We start from the raw sequence: 21524 nt of genomic DNA, 5'->3' as shown, positions 1-21524 counted from the left end.
TGCAGAGAATAGCTGCAGCAACCGAAATAAGATTAGGTAAAACCCGTGTTAAAGCCCCGTCTGTACTGCCCAGTCCAGCTGCCGTCTCCCAGAACGAGCCTGCCCTCACAGAAACCACTTTCTGCACACACACATCACCGTGCTGGGGGAAGCTGAGTCCAGGAAAACATTTTGCAAGTAATACATTTTTAAAGAAGAGAACTATAAACAAAAGTTACGTAAGTATGCACTTGAACAAGTGCTACGAACGTTTCAACATCGTGACACAAAACCATTTTGTACTGCGAAGGTTTGCTGTCCGTACAGCAGCGCCTGCTCTTCCGCACTGCTTCTGGGAGGTGGGAACCCCTTTAAATCATAACCAACAGGCACGGGAACGTAAAGGAGACAACACCCTTCGGAATTCATAGCATTGGCAGAGCTTAAGGTGTATGGGACAACAGCGATATCTCGTTTTCACTTGAGTAAGCAACAGTTTACAAGGTAAGCCTTCACCTGAAAGAAGTTCCCGAGGGTGTAAGCGTGCTTCAAATGCGATCGCCTATTCCCGTTTCGGCTGCTGAGGGTCTGCCCCACAAAGTCGTTTCTGTTTACACCACTGCAGACAGGGGCGCGAGCACCGAGCGCTTTTAGCTGCAGAGGTTCCTTCGGCCTGAGTTCCTGTCCTCCTGCACCTCCCCGGGACTCTGGTAGCTTCCCAGCAGCACAAGCAACAAACCACAGTCAGCTTTTGAGGAGTCTTTTTTATTAAGATAAATCCAGCAAAATTCCTAACAGTGGGTACATACAACCAACCTGCCCTTTTAAAAGAAATGTTTGTATTTCATTTAAAAACATGATTACACTTTTATTTATTTATTTTTTTTTTCAAAACTGACAAAATAAAATTACATTTGGGAAACAACAGATTTCCAGCTCTTAGGTTTTTCATGAAAATAGCTCACCTTCTTTATAAAAGCAACCCACAGAACCACTGGAATGTTTAACACAGTTATTTGTTTTGAGACCTCCCCACTTTAAGAAACCATACAACACATACAAGGGTAAAATTAAAATCTGAAGTCTGTAAGCATGACTTACACAAAAAGGGACACACTGACAGAAGTCAAAAGCTACCACCACTTATTCTTTCCATGTACCATACAAACTATTACAATCACAAAATTTAAAAACAATGATTTTTTTTTTTGTCGTTTTGCTTTGTTTGTTAGGGATTTAATTCCCAAGTAACCGAGATGAAGATGTTCCATAATTAAATTCATGCTAAAAAAACCTGCATTTATAAAATAGTTGATAAAAATATTCCTCTCTGTTAACAATACAGCATGGAGGTACGGATACCAAATGATGGAGATATAGGGCAGGGTTAACATTACTCGGACTTGGCTTCCTTATCATCAGATGCTTCAGCAGCTGGTGCCTATAAAAGTGTTTGGGAAGAATAAAAATATTATTTGTAATGCTAATCGGATTCCGTTCTAACAAGCATCAAAGAGAGACTAGTTTGTTAGTACACACACGGACAACACTTTGGGTAGGTAGACAAGAATGCACGGCTACTACCGAAAATATCAACGCAACACCACGTTGGCTGATAATTCTAAAAATTAAAACGCAGAAGGGCATTATTTGGTGATGGAGTTAATACTGGAGCGTTAAGAGAATCCAAAGAGGCAGGAATTTGGAGCATATTTAAGATAAGGATCAGTCATATGCTAGGGAAAGTTCACGTCCTCATCTCTGTAAGTCACAAGGAAGAGTAAGAATTACACACAAAATCACGGTACTTGTCCAGACTTCAGGGAAGGTGGTCCTCGCCTGATTTCTATCAAAATGTCTGCACTTAGTCAACACGCTAAAATTGCAAAGCTCCTATCAAAGCTCTTGTCAAGTACAACAGCCCCACACTAATTTTGAGCAGAGAAGATTGTGAATGAGTTTGAAGAAAGACCGAACAACCCACTGACTGCACAGCGATACTCCACAGACACACGAAGAGATCACTGCAAATCGAAAGCGACAGAGCACACAACAGGCTATTCCACGCCTACAGGTAGCACACGTTGCACTTCTACTATCAGCAAGAAAATTTCTAGGAAAAAGCCATCGGGAGCCGACTGAAGCTTGCAGCTAGTCCTAGCAAACGGCAGCTTAGGTAAGTAGCCGAGACAGTAAGAACCTGTAAGAAAGAGGCTTGCAGATCGAGAGACAAGACCACGTTTGTTCTGCAGAACTCTTGCTGAATTGTTCTGACGCGAAGAATTGTTTTAAAGGATTGTGTAAAACTTAAAACCAGATTTCTGGCACAGTACCAACCCGTGCTGAGCAGAAGAGGCAATCCAGCAGTCCAGAGAGGAGAGGCAAAGGCAGCTCAGGGTCGGATCGCAATCCTCCTGAGCTCTATTGTTCCCCGACCGTTCTGCATTGCTCTTGTGCCAACACAGAGCGGGCCACTAGGGCAGCACAGACCACCTGTGGAAGGGCTCTGCCACAGAGCAGGACTGGGTTGGAAGGAGAACGCTATTCTTTCAGGCTCTCCCTGGGAGAGGCAGCTGGTCTGTCTTAACAGGACGGCAGTGACACACACCACCTTCCGACAGGGAGGCCCCAATCATTAGATCCTGCAGACGCATTAGCAATACATCTGTGTTTATTCCCATGTTTACTGTAGCTAAGGTACCTCGTTAGTTTTGGTATCTCCATTTTCAGAGTGGTTTTCTTCTTTAGCATCCTCTTGTTTAGTTTCGTCTTTGCCTTTGGCTCCTTTCTTCCCTTTTGTTGCTGCCTTTTTGTCCTCCTTTTTATCATTTGCTGCCTTTTCTTTCTGTTAAGAAAACAGACCGCGATACGGTAAATGCTGATTCCACCCCGTACATCTGCATTCGCACATTCTCAGCTCCAGAGAGGAGACGACAGTTTCTAGGGAGAAGCGTTTCCCTTCTGCTCTGCCCCGAGTGTGCTACTGGGAAACGCGTAATATAAAAGCAGTCGTGGCTGGGGTTAAAAGAATTCCTATTTTAAATAGGCATTCAATTAAATTAGCTAAAAAATGTTGGAGTTGAACCGGCCTGTATTTCTGCTGCGCTGCTGAAAGGCATACCAAAGAACAAAAAGAACATGTGCAACTAGTGGGAACGCCAGAATACTTCAGATGTGCCACTGAGGCCTATTTAGAAAACTGTAACAAAGCTGCAGTCAAAGGACTTTCCCCCTCGCCTGCCCGAAATACCCTTTGCTGTAACAAACCGTTTGCGCGATGCTCAAGTTGGGGGCCCAACAGCATCACCCCGGGAACAACGGGCACTTCGCAGTTATTGAGTACCCACAGCTTCTTGTCAGGACGATCAGGCTAAATCAAAACAAAAATTGGTGCCGCGGCTCCTGCAGTAACCGTTTCCTACACAGCAAGGTCCGAGCCTGACCCCAGACCGGTGACAAGCAAAACCCTTACGAGTTTGGCTTCCGAGGACCTGCCTCTCGCTGCCAGGAACCGCGCCCAGCAAAGCAGCTTAGCTCCTTGGTTAACGCGGCTACAGCGACGGAACAGTAACTATCTGCAGAACAACTACCTGAAGTGAAGAGCAACAGATAATTATTTAATGCATCTATTTATCTACTTGGCAGACGGGGTTGTCTTAGAGGCTCTAAGTTCTTAAACGTACGCGTGCTTATTTCAGCCCCTACCTTATCGGTGCACAAAATTAATTCGCATTAAAAATGAGTTTGCTAAGGGCAAATACGGACACGGCACGGGGCAGTCACCTGGTTATTCAATAACGCTGATTAAAAACTCACCAAAATTAACACGGAGTCGTGCAGTAACGCAGAAGGCTCAGCCAGGAGGCTCGCAGCCCCGCGTGGGGCTGGCTCTCTCTCCTCTCCAGCCTCCCACTCCCCGCTCTGACCTCCCCGAGGCACTCGGCCAGCCTGGGACACCACGGCGGCAGTGTCGGCAGTCCCCGTCCCCGCGCTGTGCCCGCTCTCCCCCAGCCTCTCCTCCTTCCTGGGGACTGACTTCCGAGAGAGACGCGGTGCCTCTTCGTGAGAGCGACACCAAACAGGGGGGGAAGGAGCCGCCTGCCTCCGCTCTTTCTCGGCAGAGCTTCCTTCGAAGCGCGCAGAAGCAGCCCGCTGTGAAGGGCTCCTCCAGCGGCACCACGATCTCCAGACCCACGAGCGCAGGTGTGTAAGCCGCTTGCCCTCCTGACATAAGCCATGAAGGACCTTTAAGGGCTTGGGGTTGTTTGAAGAGGGAAATCTTTTCCCTCACCCCATTAATCAAACACCGCTTTTTCACCCCTTTGTTGGTAAAGCCTCTCTCTTAAGAAAAGGCTTGAGAAGAATCCTCAGAAACCGGCTTCCAGGGCAGGGCTCCGCACCGACATACGGCGTCCCACAGAACGCAGCTGAGACCAAGGACCCTGGGATCCTGCAGCTCCTGTTACACCCGCTTTTGTATAGTATCAATCCCAGGTCACCTAACTTAAGAGAGCCAAAAATGCACCTCGACTACCCCAGCTTCAAACTCCTTCCCACTGCGGGCAGGACGACTCCCGGCAGCCCCCGGCAGCCCAGGAGCTTTTACAGTCGCTGTCCTTAAAAGTTCGAAAGCTTATTTTTGCAACTTTAAAACTCCGTTAACGCAGCTTTCGCGCGCGTAAACCTTTAGAGGCTGCCATTAAAACACAAAAAGGCAAACCTGAAAAGCAAACCAACAGCCTGCACCACAGGCAGCTGTGCGCGGAGCCCCGCGCGGGTCACCGGCAGAGGCCGAAGGCAGGGCTCGGAGAGCCGGCGGCCGGCTCTGCGCCCCTGGGGCTGCAGGAGCGAGGCCCAGCAGAGGCTCTCCTCCAGGGGACCAGCCGCTAGAGGGAGACCCGCTCCCAGTGCGCCAGCAGCTCCCGCCACAGGAATGCCGAGCTGCGGGGCTCCTCGCTTCCCCGCCGCGCTGGAATGGGATCTGGAGACGGGGCTGCGCGGCCAGATGTGACAGACTTGCTGTGGACGCCGCCGCTGGGACGAGGTAGCTGAGATGCGGGGTCCCAGAACGACACGTGGGGGTTCTTTCTCGTCCGTGTCTCGCGCCGCCTTGGCTCTCCCTGCACGCAGCTCAGCTTGGAGGCAGTTCCCATCCTCTGGAAGCCCCTGGCACCACGAGGCCGTGTACGTGCACGCACGCCAACGGGCTCCGGGTTCGCAGCCCCTCGTCCCCTCCTGCAGCTAAAACAACTCCCGCACCTCTGCTTTGCCCACACAACCATCCAAAACCACGAGGGAAAACGTACAACGGGAACAGGTTGAGAGGAAGATTTGTTTCCTTTCTCAGTAGCAAACTGAGTATTTAGAGATAGATCAAAAAAAAAACCACCAAAACCCACCGCAAACTGTGACCACTGGGAACGTTTGTGTCGGGAAGGGGGTACAGGGCAACACCTCACGGAGTGCAGAACTGCCCCCTTTCATGTCTCAAGCTGTTGCTCCTAAGCGCAGAGGGAACTTTAAATAGTTTTCTGTTTAACTCTCCTGTCAGACATGCCAATATCTTTGGCATTTCCCAAAATATCCAGCTTCAGGGAACGAGCGTGCAGAACTTTACCTTCAGCGACTAAAACTCGATAAACTGATACCTGAAAGAAGTGCCTTTGAAAGAAAACATGCTATGAAACTGAAATTAAAAGCACAATTTTCAATGCCTTCTCTAATTGAATCTCTGATCTCTATTCAAAGCATCATTCTCTCAACAATACATTGTATGAAAGTACAGAAGGGCCTTGCAAGGCAGCAGTGAAGCCTCCCCACAACTGATTTAGGACCTGGTCGGTGTCAGCGGGAGTTGGATACCATCATCTTTACATCTTTCACATTGTTTTAACTCACATAAGCCAACCTGGAATCTTTAAAGAAAACTATGAAAACCCCGGATGATTAGCTGTGGACTTTCCTCCCCTGTAAACACCCTGAAAAAGAGAAGTGTAACTTCAAGTTATCTGGAACACTTACCTTAGGTGCTGCCTTTTTGGGCTTTGGCTCCGGTTTAGGCGGAGCAGGTTTCTGTACAAAACACATGCAAGAAACACAGAGTCAGATGAACCCCATAAACGTTTTACCACGACATCGGTAACTTTGGAAAACTCTTCAAAATATATTGAGCTGACAGCCTCAGTCAGTAGTAGTAAGGGCACCGCCAGGGACAGATCAGTCTGTTTTGTTGTCCAAACCCACATTTCCTCATGTGTGTTACAGGGGCTATGCACAGATGCTGGCTAGCAGGAGTAACTGGATCACTGCTCGGTCTGATGTTACTGTCTGCTGTGAGGGCAAGCATCTGCCAAAAATGAAATGTATTAACGTTTGGCCGTAACTGTATAAATGAACACACATCTTAGATTTCACTAAATTAAGTACTTCCTTTTTTAAACAGCAACCATTACCTCCTTGGCATTTCCCAGACAGCTTAAAAAGGGGCTGGGTGCACCAACAGGCAGTAGAAAGGGGTGCCAAGAGCCTCTGTAAGTCTGCGAGTGACTCCGGGCTGAATCCTACCACGTGACACAGATTTACACCCTCTAGCTCTCGGTTTACCCAACAGTTGGGCCACCAAAATCAATGGGAAAATTACAAGTGTAAGGAAAGCGCAGGTAGTTTATACAGCTACGAGCAGGCAGCTGTAAGGAGAAGGCCTGCAGAGAACAAATGTTTCGTGAAATCAATACTCCTCGACTCCAGGTACCTAACTCACGCGTCCAGCCTGTGCGTTCACTAACACGGAGGAACGAGATGCCTTGCGTAACTCATACGAGGTGTCTGAAAGCGAGCCTGTAACGTGTTGGCGCTCAAGGCTTGGAAACATAAAGTAGAAATTTCCCTCTTAAGTATTGCAATACTCTAACCAGGCCTCTCACAGGACCAGTGGAAAAAAAAGTAGTTCCTCCGTAGCTGTCCCCCAGAACTTAACATACCGTGAAGTGTAATGTTAAAAGAGTAAATAAATAAAGATACTTACAGCGGATAGTCTAGCTGACCTTCTCTTTGGCTGCGTAAAGAAAGATGTGTCAGTAAAGTTCAGCGCATATAACACCAGAATGGTATCCCAGAACAACCCGGTGCACAGACCCCGCCACGAAGCCCCCTGCGAGCTGTAGGATTTACGAAATTACAGCCAGGGTGGTGAGGGACTTCCTAAAAGCGTGGCTTTGTCCAACAGCTCTCACTCTGTGCAGCCGCCCCTTTACCCGCTGAGGCGCTAAGTGGCGAAGCCTCCCTCCTTCCCCGCACGGTGCCGTGACCCACGGCCGGGGTGCGGGACCAGGGAGGGCGCGTTCCCTCCGACACCGAGGGGCTGCGGCACGGCCGCTGCCGCCGGGATCTGGCTTCTGGAGCAGCCCCGCTCAGCGAGGCGCCGCGGGAAGGCGCCTGGCGGGCCCTGGGGGTGGAGGCTCTGGGGATGGAGGCCCTGGGGATGGAGGCCCTGGGGGTGGAGGCCCTGGGGGTGGAGGGCTCAGCAGCCGCGAGGCCCAAGCAACTTCCTAACGGGTTCCTCCGGTGAGAGGCCGCCGGGCAGGGCCAGGCTCCGGCCGGGCAGCGCCGGGCTCAGCCCGGGGACCCGACCCCGCAGCCCCGAGCGGCCGCGGCCACGTGCGAGGCTGGGGGCTCCGCGACTTCCGTGGGACGCCCTGAGGGCAGCGGGGCTGCAGCAGCAGGTCCTACCTCCTCCTTTGCCTCGCCTTCAGCTGGAGCCTGCAAGGGAAGCGAGAGAAAGAGAGAGAGAAGGGGGGGGTGGGTGAGGGTCGGGTGGGAGCCGGGGGCCCCCCACGGCGAGGGGGAGGGGGCGGCGGGCAGCGCCTGCCTACAACTCCCGGCATGCCTCGGGGGGGCCGCCGAGGCGACGTCACGGCGCCGCGGCGTGCCGCGTTTGAAAAGTTCCCGCCAAATTACCTGCCACAGCAAGGTCGGGGCCGGCGGCGCGCAAGGACAATGCCCCCCCCCTCCCCCCTCCCCCCTCCCCTCAGCGTCCCCCCCCCGCCTCCCCGCGCCCGCCCGGCCCCCGGCACGGCCGCGCCTCGCCAACGCCTCACGGGGCCCCGCGGGGCCGGGCCGGGCCGGGCCGGGGGCAGCGGGAGCCCCCCCCGGGGGGCCGTGAGGGGAGCCGGGGGGGGGGAGCGGCGGGGGGAGCGGGGCGGGCGGTTGGGTCGGCCGGGTATGGTGGCGGCCGCGCTCGGCGCTTCCCTTCAAGGCCAGTTTCAAATTCTGCGCCGCCTAATGGCCCCAAATTACCATTGCACAACCATCTGGTATGACAAGAAGTGGGAGAGGAGGAGAGAGAGAGAGAGAGGAGAGAGAGAGGAGAAAAAAAAAAAAAAAGAAGAAGAAGGAGAACAAAGGCAAACGCAGCGCCCGCGGGCACCGCTCGCACCCCCGCGGCCGCCCGCCGGGGGCCCGGCCCCGCTCCGCTCCGCTCCCCGCCGCCCGCCCGGCCCCGCCGCCGCCCGCCCGCCTCCGCCACACGGCAGCGGCGGCGCCGCGGCCGGCCGCGATCCGGCATGGAGCCGCCGCGCTGCCCTCCCCCGGCGGCCCGCGGCCGGCTGCGGGGCTCCCCCCCCACACCCCGCAACCCGGCCCCGAACCGGGACGAGGCCGGCGGCGGGGAGGCGCCGGGAGGCGGCGGCGGGGCTCCCCGGCAGCGCTCCCCCCGGCCGTGCCCCGGCGCGGCTCCCCCCGGCACTCACCTTTCTTTTGGGCATAGTTGCGCCTTAATAGTTGGCGGGGAGCGGGCGGACGGAGGCGGCTCTGGGCAAGCAACGCGCCCGGCGGAAAATAACAAAAATAAAAAAAAAATTAAAAAAAAATAATAACAATAATAATTAAAAAAAAAAAAAAACTGTTGGGAGCCCGCTGCGGAATTGGCCCCCCTCCGGGGGAGGAAAAAAAAAAAAAGGGGGGGGGGGGAAGGAAAAAAAAAAAAAAAAAAGCAAGGCGCGCGAGGGCCCAAGAGTTAATTGCAGCAGAAACTGAACAAAAAAAAATCCCCCCCTCTTTATTGCAAACAGTAAAATACACCAACACGCAACCAAACTGCATGAATGGGGAGCGCCAGATGGGCCCAGCCGCCGAGTGACGGCCGCGCCGGCCAATGGGCGCGCGGGATGCGGCCCGGGGGGCGGGCCGGGGGCGGGGGGCGGCGCCGCGGCCGTAGCGCGAGAGGCGCTGGCAGCCGGGGGCCGGCGGCGCTACGCAGTGCGCGCGGCCCGGCCGCCCTCGGGCGCGCGGGGGAAGGCGGGCGGCGGCGCCGGCGGGCCGGGCCTGAGGGGAGCGGGGCGCGCTGAGGGCGTCGTTTGTGCGGGGGCGGCCCCGGCTCCGGCCCCGGCTGCTCGGCGCCCTCGGCCTCCCCCGCTGCCCTCCGCCCGCCCCGCGTCCCCCCGCGGGCTGGGGAAGAAACTTCCCCGAAAGTTGGCGCAGGCCGCAGGAGGACAACATGGCGGCCGCCCCCCCCCCCCCCTCACACACACACCCCGCCCGCCCGCCCGCCCGCCCGCCTCGGGCCCGCCGCCGCCTGAGGGGCCAGCCCAGGAAGCCGCCGCCGCCGCCTTTGTCCGCGCAGCCCCGGCCTCCTGCGGCCCGCGGGGCGCTGCCCGAGCCGGGGCGCGCCTCAGGGAAAGGGGAAGGCGGCGGCAGCTCTCCCCGGGCCGGCCCCGGGGGTCGCGGCGCTGCCGGGCGGCTGCCGTGTGCTCGGCCTGAAGCGTGAGGGGGTTTTTGGAGCTGGGCCTCCGAGTTTGGGTAGGCCCTGTGGTGAAGTCCCACGTTTCTGTGCCGCTGGAGCAACATTTGCCCTTGGTTCCGTCCTAACAATTCCCATCAGGGTTTCTGACGGCTATATCACCGGTTTCTTCAGTGAAAACACAAGGCGTGTACTTAAAGCACCTTTAGGACTGAACACTTCGCATCAAAGACTTAAAGCGGGAGCTGCTCTCTGAGGCATGGCCTTATTCCTGGCAATAGCCAGCTGAACTTCTTTCTGAAAACCTGTTGAACCTCTTTGGAAAAAACAGATTCTGCAATCCTCCCAGATAGCCTGTTTCCGCACTTAGCTGTCCTTACCACTACAAAGTTTTCCCCAGCACCTAAACTGGTGGTGAATTAGATAAAGTTTCTTTGCCCACTGCCTAGCACATGTACAAAACAGACAATCTGCATCGATTTACGTTAACATTTTAGATACTTTATCATTTCACGTAAAATTATCATGTCCTTTGTTTAAACTTAATTTTTCTACACTAAGCAGATTCTCCTAGGTCTCACGATCTCATAATTCGCACTTTCTAAACCTTTTATCATTCTTTGTCTGCTCCAGACTCTTTTCAACCTTGGCTTTTCCTTACGTTTATATCCAATAATCAGGTTAATTAGGTAAGCTATCTCTATGGCGTTTGCCAACTTTGCGATAGCATCACAATGTTGGTTCAGATTCTTTTTCTGATGCCCTGTAATCCCCAGATCCCTCCCAGCGATGCTGCTGTCTGAAAAGCTGATCCCCCTATTCTTTACAAATTCATAGTGACTTTCTGACTTGTCACTTTTTAAATTATCTCATTCTCAAGGTGCATACCTGTCGATAGTTTTTCTCCATGGACCTTGGAGTTACGCCGAACAGTTTTCCATTCAAGTTCACCTTTCCTCTCCCTCCAGTCAACGGAGAGCCATCAAACTCCACTACTTTTTTTTTTTGTAGATACACACCAATTATTCAAAAACTTATTTTTATTCACCAATTATTCAAAGACTGGCCTCCTAAACGCTCTGGAGTGCATTTTCCAGACACTGCCAACCTCAGTGTAACCACAAAACCAAATCCAATTTAGCACACTCTTTCCTGCTGCTATGTGTTGCTGTCACCTTCCTAAAAAGGTTGGTTTCAGTACCAGGTTACAGTTCGCTTGAAGGCTGAAGCGACTAAGACAGTTTTTCGGTTCTGTGGGGTTTTGGGTCTTTTTTTTTTTTTGGTGCCTTCCTCTTCTGTCAGCAATAAACGAGGTTTTCTTTTGTTTTGCTCCTACTTTCAGTGTGTATATATAGAGCAAGTTCCTATATCCTTCTCTGTTCCTTCGTCACTGTAACTAATTTTGGACCTTTGCCTCTCTTTTTGTTCCTCCATGCCTGTGCTATTCCGTGACAGCAGTTCTGAATTGTGTGCTTTTTTCTACTTCTTGCACAATTTAGAAAGACTGCGTGTTTATCTCTAAAGCTGCCGTTAGGGCTCCATTATACTCTTGTTCATCTTTATGTTGGTTTTTAATACACCTCTTATCTGCCTTCCATGTGAGGATGCTTTGCTGTTCTATTGACGTGTTTCTTTCAGTAACAGCTCACTTTCTCCTTTCCAACCATGTCAGCTTTATATTTTCAGCCATTCTCTTTTATTAATCAAGATTTTAAATAGTTTCCACTAGTTTTCTCCATCCTCTGAGCTAAAAATTGTCTAAGACACATCTCACGAGCCCTTGTCTTCTTGCTAGAATCCGTGTCCAATAATAGAAGTTCTCCATCGCTAACAAGATTTATGCTTCAGTTGCTTTTTGTCAGTTGCCTTGAAAAGTTTCACCTGGCTCCCTGTAGTTATTCTTTCGTTCTTTCCATATTCTGTGAAAAGTCTTTGTACAATTGTGGAAGAGGAGCAGGAATTCTTTGAAGAGTCTGTCAGCCTTTCCTCCCGAGGAGAACGACTTGGGCGACAGCAGTTTGGTTGAAAGCTCGGGTCAAAATGGGCACTGGGAAGTAAGCACGGATATAAAATTCGCTAGGAATTTTGCATTACAAGTGCTTTGCCTTCTTTTCCACCTTTGTATTTTTACAAACAGTAAACTACAAATCAGCAGTTAGAAGGTCACTTCCCTCTCAACAGATAGGATTAACTGTGGCAAGATGTTGTGACACTGAGGGTGTAGATGGCTGTTATTGTGCAGACCTATAGAAAATTACAGACCTGGCTATACCTACGGATACTGTAAACACCCTTCCTTCAGGCCAAGTGGAAGGAGTAATTAAATGTGCCTTTATGTAACTGGGAAGAATAGGAAGTCACCTGTCAAATAAATGGGCCATGGCTGGCTGAATTCTCTTCTAAGTCGCAGCAGTGGCTGTACGTTTCGCTGTGATCATCACCGAGCAGCGGGCAAGAGAGGCGTTCGCGTGCACGGGCACGCACAGAGGACCTTTAGTCTTTGCTGATCACCGTCCTTACAGCAGGCCGTGGTTCCACGGGCGTTAATGCAGCAGCACAGCTCTGAACCAGCCAGGGAACAGGCTCCCTGGCATTAATCCCAGCACACAGCACGGAGCTTACATTGGCTTTAAGACTGTATAGTAGCTTTACGTTGGCTGTGGGAAGACGAAAAGGATTTGATAAGACACGTCAGAAAGCCGTGCAGTGATACAGCTAACCTGGCATACGGGTCGCCAGTAAAGAATCAGCCAGTTAAACCCTTTTGACAAATTAGATCCAGGAGGGTAATTTACTCTGGATCATTGATTTGTGCCATGTGACCCCTTTCTGGCATTTTTGCTAAAACTGGTAGTTTTGGTTCGGTACAAAAAGGCCTAAGCCTGAATTTATGTTGTATCACTGGTCTATGTCAAGAGTAAATCAAAGCAACAAGCCAGAAATTAATCTGCTGCTGCTTCCATGAGAAAACTTCATGCTACAATTTGAGTTCTGCAGAGCTATTTGAACCAGGCTGTTGACTCACAGAGGTAAAAACATTCCATCTGCAAACAGAAACATACCGTGCCTATGTCAAAACAAAACTAACCAACACTGCCAGCGCCCTGAACAAGCAGTCAGCTGCCCACACTAAACTTATAGAGCAGTACTCGAATGCTGACTAATTTTTAGAGTTTGTAATTTGGGGAAATTACAGACAACCGAAGTGCAAGAAAATAGTTTCAGACTGAAACTATCACAGCTCGGCCCAGTTTTTGTGCCTTGATCTTTGCAAAATCAGGCAAGACTTGGTCAGCCCAACTTTGATGCCACCGTGGTGTGACTGCTGTTTGTTGTGTTTATTAATCAGTCACCTCGGGGACCTACGTCTCTCCAACATCCTCCAAGGTGCTGTTGCCCAAGTCGTGAAAGTTTTCAGAATGTTTGCTGGTTCATGTAGATTTCCCAGCTGTTGCCCAAGGCAGGAATTTCCTGCAGAGAGGAGGAGAGCCTGTTCCTGATACCAGGAGATCTCTAATACTTGACAAATGTTTTCCTAGATCGTGTTCTTGCACTGATGCAGATTAAGATATTTCTGAACAAAGGCAAAATAGACCCAGCATTGCTCCTGGTTGATTGATTTCCAGCCTTCCCCCAATAGGCGGTAAGATATATGTTGTTTTGTCGTTCCTTTGAGCTCAAAGTCATGTGAGTTTTGAATGTCAGGAGATTCGTTCCCACCACGGGATCTCAGTGGTCTTGCAGCTCTCTTGGGTCATGCTGTTCAGACCTGAGGCATTTTATTCCGATTCCTTTGCACAAAGACTTGCTTTTACCGAAGGTACAGTGACTATGCCGTTCTGCAGCACCACCAGCTCTGGAATCAGAAAGGTGGATGAGATACATCTGCGTGCTGATGGCATGGCAAGGCTGCCCTCACGGCCCGGCTGGAGTCTGCCATGATGGATTCTGTCACACCAGAAGCGAGCGTGACACAGGCTCTGGACACAAAACTCTCAGCCTCCTTCATTTAACTGTGGAACAACCCCATCTTCATGAATTCAGAGGCAGGGGAAGTGAGGATTCCCTCTGTGCTCACAGTTACGGCACATACGGGAAGGAGTCCATGTTAATCCATGCTCTTTTGTGGCAAAATGTCACAGAACACATTGTCATGTTGTGTACCTGGCATTTAAAGTGTCTGTCGGCCTTACCGTATGTAACTTTTGGGATGAGTGGATTATTGATCTACAGAAGATGTTTGTGCTTGGTTAATTTTATTGTTTGCCCTGGGTAATTTTATGGTTTGTCCTGGGTAAAAATTGACTTGTGTGTCAAATTTGATATTGATTTCAATGAAACATTTAGTGCTTGTTAAACTGGGAGCATGAGGGTGTACCTCTGCTGGCTGGTTGGAATTCCCGTTGGGTCTATTTGTTCACCTTTACTTCAGGGAAACCTTTTGGCTTAGCTACAGCTTCCTACCTAGTTCTCCACCACAAGCACCAAAGCAAACACAGACTTTTATTAAACATAAACTACAGACAGGAAGGAATCGCAACGCACTGCAGTCAGGTAAGCTGACTGTCAGCAGCAAGTTTGTCTCTTAGTTCTTTCTTCCAATTTTGGTTCTTTAAAAGGAGATGTAATTCGCAAAAAAAAAAAAAAAAGCAGTCAAAACTAAGACTACTACTACAAGGAAGCCAGAAAAAGCACAAAGCAAAAATGAGTAGCGTCATCAGCTGATCGGTTGCCAACGCCGTCTTTTATTTGCCTTTTTCTCTGCAATTCCCACTGGTGTACACTGCTGGACAGGCCTGAGGCATGTGACACTTGACTGCCGTTACAGTAACAATTCTCTCCAAAAATACGAGGGTGCACGCGAGAAGACGAAGGCAGCTTTGAAAAGCGGCAAGAGTCACGTGGAATTATAAACCTCAAAATCTATTTCCTCAGCTAATACAAGAAAAATTATTAACAAGTTTGGTGACTTCTCAACAGAATAAATAAGTGGAAATGTCTGCTACCATTACAGCACGGGACCAACTCCATCACCAAACTTAGCAGCTGTGATAAAGACCAGGGAGGCAGCAAGGGTGGGAAACACAACTGCAATGGAAAATTTCCCGTGGCTGTATGTAGACCGCGTTGCTGTTATGTCTAAGTGTGAATGGTCAGACACTGTTAGTGACTTCTTCTAGAGCATCTGCTCAGGAAAACCACAAAAGGAGAAGCAACTCTGGATCTGGACAAGGACGGAATACATACAGGACCTAAGTAATTATTCTCTCAAACAGTGACCATTGCACACTCCAGTCACCGCTCTGATCAGAGTAACAGAAGCCGAAGAAGTCACTGCTCTTCATTTCAGAAAGGAGGGCATGGTAAAAGTGAGAAGGCTTCCTGGAAAAAAAGCTAGAAGAGGTAGCTAAAAGAGTAAAAGATTTTAATGCAGCGTGGGGACCACTGAAAGACTTCGCATTGGAAGCTCTGACCAAATGCATATCGTTTGCCAACAAAGCACACAGAAGGATCAAACATGGCTGAAAAAATGGGTAAAAAATGAAGCATGGCTAAAAGGCGGGACCTGAGAGGTCACTGGGAGCAAAAAGGCATCCCTCAGAAAGTCGGATTTCTGTTCTAAGGAGGAAAATAGAAAAGATCGTGAGGGAAATGTAAAAACAGCTATGTAAAAACCCGAGTTTAACACACAACCTGCAAAAAGACTTCAAAAGCTTTACAGTCTCATCAGGAGCAGAGAGTCTGAGAAACATTGTCTAGAACCAGTCGGCTATCAAGGTACACAAGGAATATGTAGAAGAGACAAAATTGGAGCAGAAACCCCAAACGAGCTTTTTGCATCTGTGTTTACTGTGGAGGAGGCTGGGGAAGTTCCCAGACAGGAACTCACAAGCTTGTCTGAGGATCTGTCTCGCGCTGAAGCATCGGTAAGGGTTAGAATAAATCGACAAAGTGAATAATAACAAACTAACCGTTGCCAGATGGTCCCCGCTGCACACGCAGAAGTGTGCAAGCCCTCCTTTAAAACTGCTTCCACACACAGCCTGAGGAGACAGCGATGCAGCACAAGTGTTTATAAACAGCTCCTGGGGAGACCCAGCAACTGAGCGGGCTGTGACCAGGTGAGCATGGCGAAGGTTTTCGGAGCCACACCACCTTTAGCGCTTGTTTTTAACAAGCCTTTCCAGCAGCCGTTTTTACATGCCCTGAACACACGGAGGGCGTTCAGGAGGGAAGGGGGAGGGTGTGAATGGACCCTTTGGCCAAAAGAGACTTGAACCTAGGAAACCGCAAGCCCTCTGCAGCTGTGAATGTATGGGCTATCTCCAAGTCTGTAACAACGTAAGCCACTAGCATGGCAGGCATCGTGCAGTGATTTGAAGCTCCACTTCCTCTTCTTTCAGCTTGCTCTGAACTCACAGCAAGCAGGAACTGCAGGTTTCTCACTGGACAGGCGCAGTGAAGGGAGGATTTAGTGTTCAGAGTACAAAAACATGTTCTGTGCAGTCCATTCCTGAGTCAGGGACAGCCACCAGGCGAGGCTGTTGACAGACTTCGGGATTGTTTCTTTTGCCTTTCAGGGCAAGCTACGTCCTGTGAATGTCCATTTGGATAAACTGGCCTAAAACACCATTCAAAGAGTGCATATTCCTGTTACTCTGGCTGAAGTCTGGGTAGCTGTGGTATGTCCTTCCATGTATTCCCCTGAAGTACTTCAGAATAACTAAGTGCACTTGAATAAAACAGACAGAGCTGGCCGGAGTTAGGGCTGGCGTGGCCATTTGGAGCTGGTGGGATGGACAGCCAGTCCTGAGTACGAGGAAAATGAGAGACAAAACGCTAAACAGGGCGTTGCGACCGGCCAGCCCCTCCCTGGACGGAGGTCAGCTGAGGGACAGGAGGTTTCAGGGGCAGAAGCAGCGGGAATCCCCATCAGGCTGCTGCTGCCGAGCCCTGGCCCTGCTGCTGCACACAGTCGTGTCACAGCCTGTGCACGCCGCAGCACAGGCTGCTTTTCTTTTTTTTTTTCATGTACGAGATGTAGTCTGCCAAAAATATTTGACAGGGCTGTTCAGCATTTGTCATAGCTAAGGCTTGGCACACCTGCCCGCAGCGATTCTGGTTATGCCTACCTTGGCAGGCAGCGTGGTGCGAGGGGAACACACCTGTAGGACGGTGGAAGAGCTGCTGCAGAGGGCCCCACGGCATTTCACAGCTCCGGAGGGCGACGTGTGCGTGCCTGGGGCCAGCTTGGTGTCATCCAAACATCACCAACCGCGAGCGAGGCTGCTCCATGCCGCCAGCACGCCAAAGCACGGCACGTAACGTTGGCAGATCCCGCTCCCAAAGTGCGCTGCCGATCCAAACTGGCCCCGGTGCAGGTGCTGCACAGCTCCTCAAAATGGAGGTGCTCTCGGAGAGTGGCCCTGGAGGTGCTGAGCTATCAAACAACACAACGTTACTTAAAAAAAAAAAAAAAAAAAAAAAAAAAAGGACTTTGCCTCTAGAAATGCTGAACCGCCTGAACAACGCAACACGGCTCAAAAAATGACCCTTCCCCTCCCTCGGCACGCCGAGAACCCCGCGGCCGGCTCCAGCCCGAGTCCTGCGCCCTTCCCCGGGGCCCCGCTCGGCCCGGCCGAGGCCTGCCACGGGCCTCCAAGGCCGGCAGGGCCCGCACGGCCCCGGGCGGCCCCCGCGGCCCTTCCCCGGCCCTTCCCGGGCCGCTTCCCCCCGGGAGCCGCCCCGCGGGCCCCGCTCGGCCCGGCCGGGACAGCAGGGGGCGCGCTGCGGCAGCGAGCCGCCTCCCCGGGCCTCCCCGCGGCCTGGCCCCGGTGGGCCCGGCCCCGGCCCGCTGCGGGGAGGGCCCGAGGCTGCTGCGAGCGGTCCGCAGCTGCTCCGGGGCGGGGGGGGGGGGGGGTCCCAGCAGCTGGGAACCCGTTTCCAGTGATGGGTTCCGTACGGCGGACAGCCCGCCGCAGCCGAGCAGCAGTGCAAGCGCTGCTCCCTGAGCGGGCCTTCGTGTGCCTTCCTTCTGGTGCGTGTCACGAAGACGCGTTCCTGCTCCTTACGAGGGGTTTTAAAAGAACTCCATCAGCTCTGCCGTTTTTGCAACAAGCAGATGAACTACACACAAGGCGCTCTACGCGGTGTTTTACTGCCCGTGCGCCTGACCGCAAGCCGTCCCGTGCAACGGCACACGAAAACACGGACCCGCAGCCCCCCTCGCCTTCCAAAAGAGAAGCAGGAGCAGCAGCAGACCTCCGGGGCTACCCCACCCCCTTCCACCCGCGTGCTGGAGCGGGGAGTTTCCACCCGCAATAAATCAGCTGCACGCTGGCGGATGCCATAGCGGGACATTCCTCCTGCGGAGCAGGGGCGAAGTCAGAGGACGTACTCTGAGTCACAGCTTGCCTTCTGGCTCGAGTTATTGGCAGGCCGGGGAGTCTGGGATGGGAAACGAGGAACAGATTCCTTATTTCCTAGTGAGAGCGCTGAGCTGACGTTTCTGGCTGACCACACGTTCCTCCATTTCAGGAGTTCAGACAAATCGAGAGCATCTTCTCCAGCAATATTAAAAGCAAAATAAGAGAAGGAAACCTGGCACGTTCTCATGTTACTTGCCAAGTATTCGCAACTGAATTCTGGATTTATTTCTCTCTGTTGTTGCAAAGAAGCTGTGGAGCGTTTGGAGCACATGTGCTTCCTGACCTTTTGCACAAAAGGGATTTTGCAGCTGATCACTGTAATGTCTTTCATTGCCAGATTCTACTACATTTGTCTTTTTAAAGGTAGCTTACTTGCCAACACTCAAAAGCTCCCATCCCTGTCTGCAGTTTAAGAAAAGAGTGAGATCTTTGCCGTTACCTGCAACATCTTTATCGTAAATGCCCAAATGTCTCCTGGATGGCCCATCCGCTGGGCATCCTGCCTCACAGCCGAGGCATCGGGCAGCACTTCCTTGCGCTCCTGCTTCCCCCCATACAGCAGGAGGGCTGCCGCTCACTCAGTACTGCTGCTTCATAATATGTCAAGTAACCCATAACAAAACTCAGCTGTTAAATTTCCCTTTAAGCAAAAGAGACGGGAATAAAAGATGTAACCTGACAAAATGGCCTTGTACAAACACACGCTACAGCAAATGAACAAAAGAATGGGGGAGACAACAATTACCGCTATTATATACGTACTATTTTGTTGGCTGCACAAGAACTGTAGATTTTCCTCTTAGAGGCATAATATCAAATTTATCCATTTTGTTTGAGGTTTTAGTCTACCTTGAGAAGGATAATTAAACACTTCATAGCTGTTAGTGAAAACAAAAATAATACCATGGATTTTACGTGAGCAGCCTGGGAATAGAAAACACGGCACTTTTCTGCCAATAGAGTAGGAAATTTACTATCATGAGTCAAGAAAACGTAGTCGTTTCAATAATACCCAATTCATGTATTGCTCTTAATGTAATAAATCTTCTTTCATGAAGATAAAATGCCTTTTAAAGTGCACTATTGAGAGCAATGGTTATGGCACGCTTTTCGTAGGGAGAACAGACAGGGAGCAGCTCACTCCTGAAGAATTTCAGCTCTGAGAAGCTGAAGGGGTGTTGCGAGGAGGAGAGCTGGCCAGCAAGCAGGCGGTCAGCCTGCACAGTGACAGGTAAACACCGTGTTCCAATGAACGCGTCTATCCGGTTCTCCACCTGTGCTTATTTCATTCTGTCTGATAAGCTTCGGTTTCTGCCTCTGCTGCTCCTTGCTATTTATCAGATTACATCCTGACAGAGAGAATCGTGCTTCAGAGGAGATGGGAATTACCAGTGTACTTCTCAAACGGCCGTGAAGGGAGCTGTACAAACACATCTGAAGAAACATTCCTGGAAGAATTTTAATCTCCTGGACTTAGATCTATTTGTTTTTAAAAGCACGCCAGTTATTTCTATTAAATTTTGAAATTTCCTGAACCGGGGAACTTTTATGGTGTACCATCATCCTAAATAAATATTTCGGCTCATTACATTTTCAGAACATGCATAAACCTCATGAGACTGTCAAAGACTCAGATAAGCATCATAAGCAATACCAGAATTAGGGATGTCATCTTCAAAATAGCTCTCTTACTATTGAGAAATTAATAAAAGAAATACGGGCGATTTAATTTAATAGACTTTTTAATTCAACGGTCTTTTTTAGAAAATCATGTTTTGTTACTTTGTTTGGAAAAATCACTTCAGAAATACCTTCCTCCTTTTTGTCAAGAGCAGAAAAAACACTTTTCTTTCATCTTAGCTGGTAACATTTCAGCTTGCTGTGTCTATTTTAAGTATTTTCCATTTTCTGTGATGTTGTTATCAGAACATATAATAAAACGTGTAAGGGAGTAGTTGGAGTACGTTTCTGCAGAGGTAAGCCAGAGACAGGTGCTGAATATAAATTTCCCTAAATAAAGTGCCACTATGGCTGTAATAATTAACAACTCTTTGAGGTCTCATCAAGCAGTCGCGATTAATAAAAATGATAAAATAGCATGCAGTGAAATTGCAGTACGTTATGGCTCCCGGCTTCCCAGTGGGCCTTTTGCACAGCCCCGGTACCCTGCATTACCCAAGCAGTAATTCCTTTATCCACGGCACAGACAACTCGAAGAGCGGGCGAGAGATGGGAAGCAGAGAGGCCAGTACAGAAGAGGGCAGATCCAAACGGGACCTGCGATAGCTGTCCTGGTATGTGTTTCTTTGAGGCCTTATTGTGTGGAAGATGCACCGCAGGAGTTCTGGGAGGCCACAGGACAGAGCCTTTGAATTGCGCCGAATGCCCAAGCGGTCTGTATTTTGGCATGGGCCAACATTTCACTCGGAGAGTGACTTTCACAATGAAACGCATTTAAAAGTCAATTAACTGTTACTGCGCAGTAACACCTGCCCATCCCACACGTCTCTTCTCACCTCTCCAAGTGAGGATCCAACCGAGACATTTATGGAGCCCATCGGCAGGAAGCGAAATGGCTGCTCCGGCCCTGCCTGGGCACCGAGGAGCTGCCTAATGCACTTACACCGAGTGACAGAAAAGAAAGGCAGAATGAAAAGCATCTCCTGCAAGAACGACGGCAAAGGAGTGTTTCTAACATTTAGGTGGAGGCTCCTTAGGGGCCATCACCTAAAGCTGCACCTTAACCCACTCCTCCATGTCTGAGCTGCCCCTGTCCTGCCCTCGCTTCTCTCCCCTCTCACTCCCCAGGATAAAGTCTCTGACACCAGCAGCTTCCTACCTCCTCTTCTTTTCCACAGCCTTATCTTTAGCTCCTTTGATTCCTTCCAGTGTTAGACCGCATCAGATCTAAGTGTCTGCCTTTGCTTTTAGAGCGTACGGGTGCACAACTCTGTCACCTGCTGCTGAAGGCCTTCCCTGCTCCTTGTGCTGCAGGGTGCTTTGGAGCCCTGTCTTCGTAGAACTGGCTGAATTTTGCATCTGACTCAACCGAAAATGGGCCTCACGGGGCAGAGGCAGGAGCTTTGTCTGAGACCCCGTCACGGTTTGTAAAGGTTTGCTCGCCCTTTTGCAAAAGGGCTGAGGAGCCGCGCAGCACCCGGCGTACCGAGGTGCCCCGCACCGCGCACACTTGGATTTCGCCTCCCCTGAGGGAAGGGATCCCTGACGCAATTCTTCCTTGGAAACCGCCCGTTTCAGCGGGGGCTCGGTGCTCTTCGAGGCTGTTAGCCCCTCGGCCGCTGCCCACATACGCGGGGCCACCGCGGGCAGCCCTCGCCCCCCGCCCGAGCCCTCCCGCCTCAGCGCAGCCCCTTCCCCTG

The 21524-nt window shown here is 50.9% G+C and overlaps 1 protein-coding gene and 2 long non-coding RNA genes across 4 annotated transcripts; all 3 read right to left on the bottom strand.

Annotated features, from left to right (window-relative positions):
* Nucleotides 1–728: 728 nt before the first annotated feature.
* HMGN5 (high mobility group nucleosome binding domain 5) lies at nt 729–9105 on the bottom strand. The gene is made up of 6 exons (XM_083797494.1): nt 8727–9105; nt 7708–7737; nt 7004–7033; nt 6001–6051; nt 2681–2824; nt 729–1420 (listed from the first exon to the last, which is right to left on the bottom strand). The coding sequence occupies exons 1-6, from the start codon at nt 8739–8741 to the stop codon at nt 1373–1375; spliced, it is 318 nt and encodes a 105-aa protein (XP_083653620.1). The 5' UTR covers nt 8742–9105; the 3' UTR covers nt 729–1372.
* Nucleotides 3247–5994, bottom strand: LOC310880946. The gene is made up of 2 exons (XR_014572006.1): nt 3452–5994; nt 3247–3349 (listed from the first exon to the last, which is right to left on the bottom strand). It is a non-coding gene; the product is annotated as an uncharacterized lncRNA (long non-coding RNA).
* Nucleotides 9106–14442: 5337 nt separating the features above from the next.
* LOC310880943 lies at nt 14443–21522 on the bottom strand. Of its 2 annotated transcripts, none has more exons than XR_014572001.1 (2): nt 17930–21522; nt 14443–17156 (listed from the first exon to the last, which is right to left on the bottom strand). It is a non-coding gene; the product is annotated as an uncharacterized lncRNA (long non-coding RNA). The 2 variants fall into 2 exon arrangements; XR_014572002.1 differs by lacking the exon at nt 17930–21522 and adding an exon at nt 17269–17531.
* Between the last annotated feature and the right edge of the window lie 2 nt (nt 21523–21524).

The sequence above is a fragment of the Anser anser genome (genome assembly GCF_964211835.1).
Source record: "Anser anser genome assembly, chromosome: 13".
In the NCBI taxonomy this organism is placed as follows: domain Eukaryota; kingdom Metazoa; phylum Chordata; class Aves; order Anseriformes; family Anatidae; genus Anser; species Anser anser.
The sequence above is the reverse complement of the archived record's forward strand: the minus strand, read 5'-3'. Positions and strand labels throughout refer to the sequence as shown.

Bases quoted from the DNA above. Each gene is read 5' to 3' on its own strand.
- HMGN5 (XM_083797494.1), bottom strand. The intron at 2,825-6,000 runs GTAAGTGTTCCA...TTTTCTTAACAG, and splicing joins CCAAAAAGGCAGCACCTAAG to AAAGAAAAGGCAGCAAATGA. The intron at 1,421-2,680 runs GTACCTTAGCTA...ACACTTTTATAG, and splicing joins GAGATACCAAAACTAACGAG to GCACCAGCTGCTGAAGCATC.